The following is a 12,369-nucleotide window of genomic DNA, read 5'->3' as shown; positions in this document are numbered from 1 at the left end:
GCCCTCGGCGCTACCGGACGTGGCACCTCCTGGGCTGGCTGTCCACTCCTCCCCTGTCTCTGCCGTCCCCCCCCCCCACGCGCCCCGTCCCTACTCCTGCCAACCTTGCTCCAACTCGGACGTCCACACTCTCCCATTCTTACTTTACTGAAAAGATGGGGAGGTTTTCTCCCCAAGACGCCTGGTATCGAAGTGAAAATTTTAAAAAGCCCAACCTCTCTTCCTCCCGACATCCCACTTAGCTTTTTTTTTTCTTTTTTAAATAGCATTTTGGCGCTCTACGTTGATCTCCCCAGCGTGGGCCCCCGGCATGAAGCCAGGGCCTGGGAAGCGAATGCGAATCTGTAAGATAGCTAACAGTGCACTTAATGGAAAGGGGCGTCTTGTTCTTGTTCTCTTCTTTATCATACACCAACCAAGGTTTTTCTATCAAACCAAAGGGAAATACTCTGCTAGAATATGGACTGTTGAAGTCACCAACTGTGATTATTGATTCTGTACATACCATTGTTATTAAAAAAAAGAACAGAGCTTTGTATATTTGAAATGTTATAACGCAATTGCACTCAGCGTGGTATGGTAAAAGTTTGTCCTCCTGTAGATTCTTACTGTGTTGTAGATACGGTAGGGTTCCTAGACAAATATTTATGTACTCAATCAAGCCCTTTATTTAACTTATTAACGGTAGAGGCTTCCGAAACCTTCAAGATAAAGGCAATGGTACAGTACTTTTGTGTAATGTGTAATTGTTATCACTTTTCCTTGCTATCTAGTGGAGAAGTGTCACGCTCAAAATAAAAAAAAATTATATGTTTAACAAAAGGAAGTGTGAATGCTCTGTGCAGGCACTGAGGGGACAGGAGAAGGGGGACCCCGGAGGCCAGGGCTGGGCGCCCCAGCATCCCCGGGATTTATCTGCACTCCCGTTTTCCTGGCACCGGTCCCTGGTTTGAATCTGATCCTCACAGGCACCCGAGCTTCCTGCAGAGGCCGGGGACGCCGCGGTGGCGCTTTCCAGGGGCTTCTCTGCTCCCTCGGGTCGTGGGCCACGGAGGTGGGGTAGGCTCCAGGGTGGGTGGGTGCAAGGTAGGTGTCGTTGATGGTGGAGACAAAGTGGAAGTGAGCGGGAGCCTTGGCTGGCAAGTCGAAGGGAGCTCTTCGTGGAAAGTGCTCAGTCCCAGATGACAGGTAATGGCTAGAAACCGAGGCGCTGGCTTCCAAGGGGCGGGCTCCTAGGTACACAGTACAGGCTCAGTGAGAAGGGATGGAGAGGGGGAAGGAAGGGGAGAGAGAGAGAGGAGAGAGAGAGAGAGAGAGAGAGAGAGAGAGAGAGAGAGAACCCCAAGAGCCCTAGACCGTGGGGATGGTGACGGGAAAGGCAGCGAGAGATATCCAAGTGACAGATCTTAACTCGACAAATGTCATCACTTATCCAGGCACTGAAAAATGTATACATTTAAAAAAATCTAAACAACTCAAGTTTCGAGAGGAGACCCCCAACCGATTTTCGGTCTGTGGCCCCCTCGGCGCACCCCTCCCCTGAGCCCGAACGGAAGCCTCCCCCTCCCCGGCCCCCGCCCCAGGCCCTACCTGCGCTCTCAGGGTGACCGCTGGGCCTTAGACCGCCCGCAGGGGCCGGGTCTCACCAACGCTCCCAGGGTGATGGGAAAGGGAAGAGAAGCCTAATTAGTTTCAATTTGCAGTAATTAGCGCGCCAGACCTTTGGGGAGAGGGGCAGGCGGGGGGCGGGAGGGGGGCAGGCAGCGGGTGTGTGACTACCGCGCCTCGCGGAGCCGGAACCCGCTGGCCCCGCCAGGCCCCGGGCCCTCGGTCGCCGTGGGAGGCGCGGGCGCGCCTCCAGCCCTAGCGATCGGGCTCGGCGTGCGCTCCCAGCGGCGATCTGGAGGAGGGGGCGGGTCCCCTCGGCCTGGGGCGCCAGTGTGCAAGGCCTAGGGGCAGGTGCGGGGTCGGGCCGAGGTCAGCGGCGGCTCCGGGAGGGCCGCCCGCTAGGCAGCTGGTAGGCTCAGGCCCGGGAGTCCTCATCTGCCCCCCCCCACACCCCCGCCCCCGATGTCCGGAGCCCCCGCCCGCTGGAAACCCTGGGGAGCGCGCCCTCGAGGCTCCCGGGCCTTGGGGCGGGTCATCGCCACCCTGCCCCGGCCTTAGACTCGCTCACAAGCTGGGGCCTGGCCTGAGGCTTGGGGCGCACGCGGCCCACTACCTTCTCTCACTACCTTCTCTCAGCAGTTCCCGCCGCACACTTCTCTCTGGGGTGTAGCAGGCCCGGCGGGAACTTTGTAGGAGGACCCCCGGTATCTGAGTGTGTCAAACCTCCAGACTCTGGGGTGAAGGCCGCTTTCCTGGGGTGGGCAGAGTTGCTCAGGAGTTTGGAGTGGAGAGGGGGAGTGCAGGAGGAACGTGAGGGAAAGGTCTCTCTCTCTCTCTCTCTCTCTCTCTCTCTCTCTCTCTCTCTCTCTCTCTTTTTGTGGTCACTATCAATTTTCCGTCGATTTTGGCTTTTTGTTTAGGTAGGGCTTTTCCCCTCTCCAGGCTGCCAGTTGGATGGTGTACGAGAAACAGTACCATTCTTCCTGTTAATGAACTCTTTTTTAAGTCATTTTTTCTCATTTGACCCTTCCATGGAGCAGAAGCAAATTGCGTGAAATTACCTCCAAGGATTACGTTTATTACTGGCCAATGAGAACCCCTCGCCTTGTTTTACAAACTCTTAATCCTATGCCATTCTGATGCCGCAAACAAGCCCAGTTCTAGGCCTCCTATTCTTTCAACTTTCCCCAGCTGGAGGGACCTCATTCTGCACTTAATATTCCCCATAAATATCACACGCTAAAGACCCCCTGACTTCCAGCAAGTCCACATTAAACATGTGACATGTCACGCATGACAAACTCTGAGTATCTTTTCAAAGCAGCATTAAAAGCAAAGAAACCAATTTTCTTCTCCTTCCAAACCTCCCCAAGTGCTGAATGATGGGGATTGGAAAGAGCCACTGGAGCGTACTTAGGGGGATTTTATGAGATTTTCCAGAATGATTTAATCTTATTGTGAGCATTATTAATGAATGGCAACCCAATTTGGCCCCAATATCTGGGAACGCAGTCACAATGCTGGGAGCGGCTGACGGCCCCCCCTCCCCCCCTTGCACCATGGAGGAGGGATGCGGAGCCGGAGCCCAGGCAAATTGGGGAGAGCCCCATGACAGGGGCATGGCTGTCCCCTGTCACATCCAGGGCAGAATGCCCCACCACCGGCTTTCCCAGGGCCACCTCCACAGCATCTTGGGGTGAGGGGTGGTTGGGAGCCTGGTCTGGGCCTCTGTGGGAATGAGGGGAAGGGGTGAGTTAATTTGCTACATTTTCAGACCACATCTGGATGAGGACCCGCAGGAAAAGGAGAGGAGGCAGTTGGCCTAACATTGTCAGAAGGTGCCCCTAAGTGTTCTTCCGTCACCAACTACCCATGGCCTGAACTGTGGACCGTAGTTGCGGTAAACAGCTTAGGCTTATAGTGAGGAAGATGGAAGGCAGATGAATTAGGGGAGAGTGACTATTGAAGAGAAGGTCTGTGACGACTGGGGGACTTAAGCTAAAAGTCACCAGTATTGGCCCGGCCAATTTCCCTTTTTCCCCCTTAAACCCCCCCCTCCCAGTAGGGCAAGCATTTATTATTGTTTTTTCTTCATAATACCAAGAGACAAGGCATCTGGAGTTCTCTTTTTTGTATCGTCTTGAGTGTGATCTTACCAGAATGGAAAAGGGGGCTGATGTTAGAGAAAAGAAAATGATACATGGGTTCGTTCAACTTGCATTTGGAGGAAAAACTCTACATGAACATGTGTGTATGTGTATACACAAAAGTGAGTGTCTGAATGAAGGGGGTCTTAAATGGGGGCTAAAATTGTATTTTGGAACACGAGTTCACCGGAGCAACTGCACATTTAACTTACGGTGGCAGCCTGCCTGGGAGGCGGGGGCAAGAAAACCTACTACCTGATGGGAAAAAGCGTTTTTCAAAGGAAAAAGTCGTGTTGTCCCTGGACTTTATTAACGGTCCAGTTTGAAGTATACATTTTTTCCTTTAAAGAAAAGGGAGCGATTGCCAGTTATACATTAAGAAATGTCATTCAGTCATTTTTATTCATTCTCCGGAAATCTTCGGGAAAGCCTGAATCATACTTCTAACAAGCAGCAATTTTGTTAATCCAGGGGGTTATTACTCTGGGCCCTTATTAGGTTCTACACCACTGCCAAGCAATCCTATAACCCTCTCAAAAGAAGTTTACCTCCCTGTTATAAAACCAGTAGTGGTATTTATACTGTGCAATAATTAGTGTATTACTTGAATCCACTAACACGTTCATTTTATCTCTGCACAAAACCTCTAGTCTGCTTATAGAAAGCTTGTGCCTCCTTTGGAGCTGGTAAAGTGGTGAAAGAGTGAATTGAAGGCTGGTTGCACTTTCTCCTTTTGCCTCGCCTTAATTCCCATCTCTTTTTGCTCTCATCCAATTAGCACAGTGTATTAAGCGGTTTATCATCTCATAGTCAGCTATTGAGAGAAACAAGGCGAGCACTTTGCAATAGAACCTGCGCTCCTTTGACACCCTCAGGTACTTACATATTCCACTGTGCTATGAATAATAGAGGAAGAATGGAGAGCTAATTCCCTCATCAAAGAATGCCTTGTCTGCTGCTTTGCTCAACAACACCATTCTGATCAAAAGAAAAGCAATAAAGCTTAGCATAACAAAACGAAACCTACTTATTAGCTTAGTGGTTAAATTAATGCAGAGCCGCTGCTATTCAAAACCAAGGTTTGAAAACAGCCTCCAACAACCTGATAATGCTGCCTTCGGGATGAAGGAATTTTAATCTGAAATTTGAGGCTGGCTCAGATGAGTTAATCTATTAAACTGCTATAAGGAAGCTCCACAGCAAACCGTTCAATTAAGAAATATTTAGGTGAGGAGAGAAAGAGGGGAAGGCAAGGCCGCTTGAAGTTGAGGATAAGAGCATTGAATTGAGGGGTCGGGGATTCTGACAAGAGGGTTTGGGCTTGGTGTGTTTTTTGTCAAACCCTGACAGAAGACGGAAATCTGGTTTGGGAGTTCCCTTGTATTGGCATCTCCTGCCAAAGCTGCATGAGATGATGTTTGAGAAGCCCCGGGGTGTGGAGGTAAGAAGTGAGGCCGGACAACGGGGTGGTGGTGAAGGGCAGGGACTTCATCCCCTTTGAACATTCTCTCCCCAACTGCACTCTGGACTTTAGTTTCCTGGACAAATTAAACTCTTACGGGGCTTGCCCTTCGTAGGATGTTCAACATCTGCCCTCCCGTCGCCCTTTATATGAAGGAGAGTTGAGGGTGAGCATGCCCTGTCCGAGATAAATGTGTACCCTCTTGCAGGCCGACCCTGCTTCCTAAATTCAATGGGGAAGGTGCCCTTTTCAGAGGCGTGGGGCTCCGAGAAGAGCGGGGTTCTTTCAGAGTATGTTTCCCAAGGGGCCAGGATAAAATTTAGCCCAGAGGTTTAGTCTGGCCCACAGCATTTTTTATTTTATTTAAAAAAAATCAGTCCCACCCGTGTAGCTCAGTGGTTGAGCATTGACCCAGGAACCAAGAGATTGAGGTTCGATTCCTGGTCAGGGCACACACCCGGGTTGCAGGCTCCATCCCCAGTAGGGGGTGTGCAGGAGACAGCTGATCAATGATGCTTCTCTCTCATCAATGTTTCTCTCTCTCTCTCCCCCTTCCTCTCTGAAATCAATAAAAAAAATATTTTTTAAAAGTCAGTTGCCAAGGTTTAGAAATCGAGAGACTTTATGGAATATCAGGATTCTTAGCTTCTCTTGAAAACTGGATGTGGCCACCCTGGGCTCGGTCCCGCCCAGCATCACTGAACAGCTGCTGCCCCATATGGACAGTCCCTGCCTCTGTCTAGTGCGAACCTGGCCTGGCCTGTTGCATTCCTTCACTTTTTAAAAAAAATATATTTTTATTGATTTCAGAGAGGAAGGGAGAGGGAGAGAGAGATAGAAACATCAATGATGAGAATCATTGATCGGCTGCTTCCTGCACACCCCCCAATGGGGGTCGAGCCTGCAACCCAGGCATGTGCCCTTGACCGGAATCAAACCTGGGACCCTTCAGTCCACAGGCCAACACTATCCACTGAGCCAAGCCAGCGAGGGCTGCATCCCTTCACTTTTAGCACTTGAGTTCAACCCCATGCCAGGGAGCCTGTGCAGACATTTGGGCGGCTCCTCCTTACAAAGAAGTGGGCAGCATTTCTGCACAGTCCTACCCACTGAGCTATCAGCTTGACACAAACCAAGGAGCAGAAACTTTTCTCAGAAAAAAGTTCATAAGCCATGTTCCAATCTTCCAAGGCAGATCCACTGGGATACTTCCAAGTTGCAGTCCCAACTTTATAAAATTCTGGAACACTTAGGTGCCTCCCAGGAAAGCCTCTTAACTAATCTGGAGTTGCAGATCAGAATAGGAAACATCAACAACGGCATTAGCTCTTTTCAAAGACTGTTCTCAGAAACGTCTGGATTCTCTACAGAAACGGTTCCTGCCCTCACAGTGATTCCAATCTAAATGCAGAGACAAGAAACAGACCAGTGCGAAGTTACTGGAGTCTCCTGGAGATTGATGACCAAGTTCAAGGTAACTATCTGTATTTACCATAACCCCAGGTCCAATAAATCAAGGAAAACATGTCTTCTCTTCAGAAAGTGAAGTGGGGACATGGGCTCGGGAAGCACACATTTGATAACCATTTCTAACCTTAGATAATAGTGATGAAAACCACACCAATCCCTTATTTTCCCGAAGCAACTTGGGTGCTCCAACTTTTGACAGGTTGCAGAGCCGGAAGTACCAAGGTATTAATGAATGAACTGACAGGGACCGAAACCCCAAGTGTTTCTTCTACTTAGAAGCTGAGTGTAAGAGACAGTGGAGAAAGGAGAGGGTGAGGGAGAGTAAAGAGAAGGTAAAGGGAGATAGAAGGCGGTGCCATCTCCATTGCTTTAACAAGTATTCCTTCACTAGGGTCCATGTTGGATGACCTTCCTGTTGTGGGGTAGCCTTTTCCCAGGAGCTATCACCTTGGCTCTCCCATGAGAGACACCACTGGGCTCTTAGCTTAGCTCTCTTTGACTGTCCAAGTCAGCAAAGGGCATGAGAAACCATACTTCATCTCTTAAAGGACCTGAAGTCCAGAGAAATTCTCCCGAACGCCACTCAGGACTTAAGGACATACATCACGTGGAGCTTCTCTGAGCTGATGCTAACCAGGCTGAGGTTTGGGAAGGGGACCCCTTATTCCTTGCTGTCCCCTCTAGTCAACGTTTTGTTCCTGATAAGGATTCACTGCAACTGGTTTCCCTTAGAAAACTTTATTCTTAAGTGAAAAAATAAAGCACAACGTATTTATTAAAAAAAAAAAAACACACCAAACAACCACATAGGAAAATAGTTTTAAAAATAAAGCACAGTTGTACAGGGGAAATATATTTTGTTAGTATAAACTTATCAATAATGTAAGGAAAGACTACTATATCGAAGTACGTTTAGCTTCTGGTAAAGAACAAATGAGAAAAATAGCACCAGAGGCAATTACCCAACCCTCTGAATATCACACCAGGATCCTCGCCCCAAACTCGACACATTTTTAATGAAATGTTATGGGATACCAAAGTATTTTAAATGTGCTTTCCCACTGCATAAACCTTTACTTGCATTTTCTACTTAAGACGGAAAGCAGGAATGTGAGCGTAAAACACCTGCCCAGTGTGCATGTGTGTGTGTGTGTGTTGGACTTTGGAGCAGTTCAATAAACAAGTAAGCTCTGTTTAATCTATTTAGTGAGTGCAGGGCTTCTCAATCGCCCCCCTTCGACTAGTATATAAAAGACAAGGCTGAAAAGGACAGCCACTCCTGCAGCCAGCGGCTGGGAAGCGCTTGGGTTGAGCCTGGGTTTAATTGGCATGTGAAAAGGCAAAATGTTAGTGCTCCTACCAGCCTCCCTAAAGCTCTCTTTCTGGGGGCACCTCTGCTGAAGCCCTGGGGGCACAGCTTGGGGTCACTCTCAATTAATTTCTCTTCTCTCACTGACCCCTTCCCTCAAAATCCAGTCCTGAATCTGAATCCAAAGCAGCTAGCTCTTCAATAGTATGTGGTACATTTTTTGCAAGAGGAAGGCTGTTTGCATTTTCCCTGATGCTTGGTAGATGAAGTATTCTTTCAGTTTCTTTAATGACCCCCTTCCTGAGCCACATGCACGTGAACATGAGATGCAGTCCACATGGAAAAGTGAAGGAGAGAAGTGGTTAGGACCCCAGGGAGGTGATGGAGGTGCCAGGAAGTGGCTTTGGTTCTTCATTCAACCACCCCCGCCATGGCCACTTCTGGGGTGCCCTCAGGACCTCACAGCACAGTCCACAAAGAGCTTGCTGAGGTTCACTTCGGTGTAGCCACTTTGGGACAAGAACTGCTCTGTTATGTTCTTGAGATTTCTGTAGTCCTTACGAACTTCGTTGGTAATATACTGCTTCTTCATTTTCTCTGAAAAGAAATAAAAATAAAAGGATTACAAGTCTCAGAGAGAGCTTTTATTTTTCCATTAGAGTTTACCTACAATATTATATTAGTTTCAGGTGTATAACACAGCAATTAGACATTTGTGTACCTTCTGAAGTGACCCCCCCCCATAGGTCTAGTACCCATCTACTGACTCTTCTCCCTGTGCTTACTTTATATCCAGAGGGAGCTTTTTTTAAAAAAAAATATTTTTATTGATTTCAGAGAGGAAGGGAGAGGGAGAGAGAGATAGAAACACCAATGATGAGAGAGAATCATTGATCGGCTGCCTCCTGCATGCCCCCACACTGGGGATCGAGCCTGCAACCCGCGCATGTGCCCTTGACCAGAATTGAACCCAGGACACTTCAGTCCGCAGGCCGACGCTTTATCCACTGAGCCAAACCAGCTAGGGCCAGAGGGAGCTTCTTTAAAGACCACTCAGTAATCCTCATGCACTAGAGAAGGGGGTGCAGATTGTATTTGCAGCTCGATGGCTCAGATATCTTCTTGGTCCTGTGGCTGGTCTACCCCTGGCCCAGTCCCAGGCAGGGGGTGCCAAGCCCCCGTGATTCCTCTGTGGAAGCCATTCTGCCTTTCCCTGCACACCACTGCTCAGCACCCCGCTGACGCAGCACACGGGGGGGACACAGCCACCCTGCACTGATGGGAATGCAGGTGCGTGCCCATGTGCAGCAGGCAAGGTGAACGCCACTTGCAGATGCCACTTTCGCGGTGCTGTTGAGCATATGCATACAATTGCATGCAAAGTATGGACGCGGCAGGAAACACTTTGTCTCCAAGGAAGCCTGGGTCTCCCAGTGCCAACTCCCCGCATCAGCTGGGCCTAGTTGGCTTCTCCCAGTCCCTCCTCTGCAGACAGAGATGAGAAGCAGGCAGGCTGCTGGAGAGCACCTGTCCATTGGCAAGATTGCTTTCCTCTCTGTCCACAGTGTGTGCCTGTAAACTTCGGATCCGCAGCCGCCCCTCCTCTGCTCTCTACTCCTTCTCCCCACACACCCCTGGCCTCCCTGTTTGGAGAAGGGCACGACCAGGCAGAAGGAAGAACCTCTCTTTCCCTCCTCAGAGCTTCCCCACTGGTTCTTTTCAACAAGCAACAGGGCTGTGACACCCAGCTCTGATCTTTCGGGGATAAAGGTGATCCTGGGGCAGCCAACCCTGCCCAGGGTAGTTCAAATGACATAAGTTTTGTTCAAAGCTATCTGGGAACCTGTGAGGTGTTTGGAGAGGCCCCTTTAAAAAATCCCCCTTTTCTGGCTGAGGAAACTGGGAGGTCAAGTCACTTGCCTAAGGTCACACAGCTGCTAATCCGGATGGAGACATGCAACCCAGGTAGCCAGAGCTCCCAGAGAGCTGGGCAGCCCTCAGAGGCCAGCCGGGGCCACGGTGCCCAGCGCTGGGAGTAGGAAAGCATCGGGAAGGAAAGCATGGCAATCACAGAAAGACAAACCCCACTGAACAGCAGGGCAACACTGGTGTCCACAAAAGACCCGGAAAATGAAAACTCGTTCTCAAGATTGTTGTTCCTTAGCTACACATTCACATTTGTTCTCCACAACCTTTGCTAAATCACATCAACTGCATTTCAAACAACAACAACAACAAGTTTAGCAGAAGGGATTGAAATGTCCCAAGGCGGTGGGAAAAAAACACACAAAACGGCAAGAAGAGAAAGAGAAGGGGCTCATCTTTAACCGTAGAAAGACACTTTGAAAGTTCTAATTATCGGGAGTCTGGGAAGAGGCAACAAAGGCCCCAGCCGGGGCAGCTGCTCTGCAGGCCAGAGCCTGGGCAGGCACCTCTTCCTGTGACTGACACAGCGCATGTGCCGCGGGGACAGCACAGTGAAAGAGCTGCGGTGATGTGGAGCAGGGCAGGAAGAGAGAGGGCACGGCTCCTGATGTGTTTACCTCCTCTGCTGATGGGATATTGACTTTTCCCACCAGGTTGGTTAGAAAGGGGACTATTTACGCTGCCACGCAGCAGAGTTAGAATGACAACCAGCGTCACTTGGTGCTCTTCTTCGCAAAAAACAACTGCGATCACCAGTGTATGCCACAGCCATCAATATGGCCAAGGCACCATTCCATGCCAGTTTGCGATGCAGATAAAAGCTCTCACTTGCTTCCCCAATGAGAACTGAATCAATAACGTAGGGAAGATCTAGGAAACAATTGTATTTGTTGTTGCAGGCCCGGGGGCTGGGAGCCGAGGGGGAAAGGGCTCACCCCTTCATGGTTTTCTCTCCCCCGCTTTAGGCCCATAGGCCACCCATGTCAGGCTTCACCTTGAAACCATCACCCTGTTTCCTTTGGTGCTCCAGCAACTATTTCTTTTTAATATATTTTATTGCTTTTTTTACAGAGAGAAAGGGAGAGGGATAGAGAGTTAGAAACATCAATGAGAGAGAAACATCGATCAGCTGCCTCCTGCACACTCCTTACTGGGGATGTGCCTGCAACCAAGGTACATGCCCTTGACTGGAATCGAACCTGGGACCCTTGATTCCACAGGCCAACGCTCTATCCACTGAGCCAAACCAGTTAGGGCTCCAGCAGCTATTTTAAAAATCACGGGAAAATACTGGTGTTAAATGGTGGAAACCAGTTAATGTGGCCAGTCAAACCCTATTCCTTCTCCCTGCTCTGGTGTGGGGAGTTGTAAAGAGGCCACAGCCATCGGCAGTGCAGGTCAGATGCCTGAGGACAACTGTTAAAAAATCCCAAGAGGCCAAGAAGATCTGCAGCCACCCCAGCCTGGTCCTTGGAGATGCCACTGGCCATGGCTGTCACTGTCTCAACCAGCACAAAAACCCAAACTTGGTAGAGCTAGGGAAGGAAATGCTCTTCCTACATACAAGTGCATCAGCAAAATATACTGTAATGGGCTGCAGTAGCACCGAAAGTCACTCATCTTAATACATGAGCAATGGGAATCTACATGTCCGGGAGTCACATTTGAGGAACATGTATTTATAGATTATTGACTCTGCTCCATCCTACATGTGGATTCCTTAGGGTTGTATACTAATTACCAAAAAATATCCTGTCCCCACCCTCCATGGAAACAATGAAAAACAAGTTAGCCTAAATATTAATTATTCACCCAATGTTTTATCAGAAAATGAACTAATTTTAAAAGTTTTCTACTGATTAGAATCTAAAACCTGAAAACATGCACGTTATAGTATTTTCTTTTTAAAAAATATATTTTATTGATTTTTTACAGAGAGGAAGGGAGAGGGATAGAGAGTTAGAAACATCGATGGGAGAGAAACATCGATCAGCTGCCTCCTGCACACCCCCCACTGGGGATGTGCCCGCAACCCAGGTACATGCCCTTGACTGGACTCGAACCTGGGACCCTCTAGTCCGCAGTCTGACGCGCTATCCACTGAGCCAAACCGGTCAGGGCACGTTATAGTATTTTCTATATGAAATAACTACTAGGCCATCATCTGTGGGTTGGACTCTTCAAGATTTTATTTCAAAGTCAACTGATCAAATAAAATGTCAGAACTACTTGGATCAAGGGAGTATTCTCCCATCTCAGGAAACCATTTCTAGTTCAGATATTTTGTCTGTGTCAGTAAGACCAAAATCTCTTTTCAGTTTTACTCCTTCTAAATCCCTTTCTCGACTTAAAGAAACACACTGAACTAGAAATTAGAAGGCAAAGACATTTTAACATCGCATACTGGTTATTTTACTTTAATTAAGGCAGGCTTAGGCACACAGGCA

General features: G+C 48.8%; 1 protein-coding gene across 3 annotated transcripts in view; it reads right to left on the bottom strand.

Moving 5' to 3' along the window:
- Nucleotides 1–7,490: 7,490 nt before the first annotated feature.
- The window catches only part of POLA1 (DNA polymerase alpha 1, catalytic subunit), a 311,022-nt gene continuing 306,143 nt past the window's right edge, over nt 7,491–12,369 (bottom strand). For all 3 annotated transcript variants that reach the window (XM_006085647.3, XM_023751338.1, XM_023751339.1), the window contains one exon: nt 7,491–8,593. In XM_006085647.3, the coding sequence (XP_006085709.1) occupies nt 8,448–8,593 (146 nt within the window). In that variant the 3' untranslated portion in view covers nt 7,491–8,447. The remainder of the gene's footprint in view (nt 8,594–12,369) is intronic.

Source organism: Myotis lucifugus, unplaced genomic scaffold, assembly GCF_000147115.1.
Source record: "Myotis lucifugus unplaced genomic scaffold, Myoluc2.0 scaffold_20, whole genome shotgun sequence".
NCBI classification, from domain to species: Eukaryota; Metazoa; Chordata; class Mammalia; order Chiroptera; family Vespertilionidae; genus Myotis; species Myotis lucifugus.
This window is presented reverse-complemented; position numbering and strand designations above follow the sequence as displayed.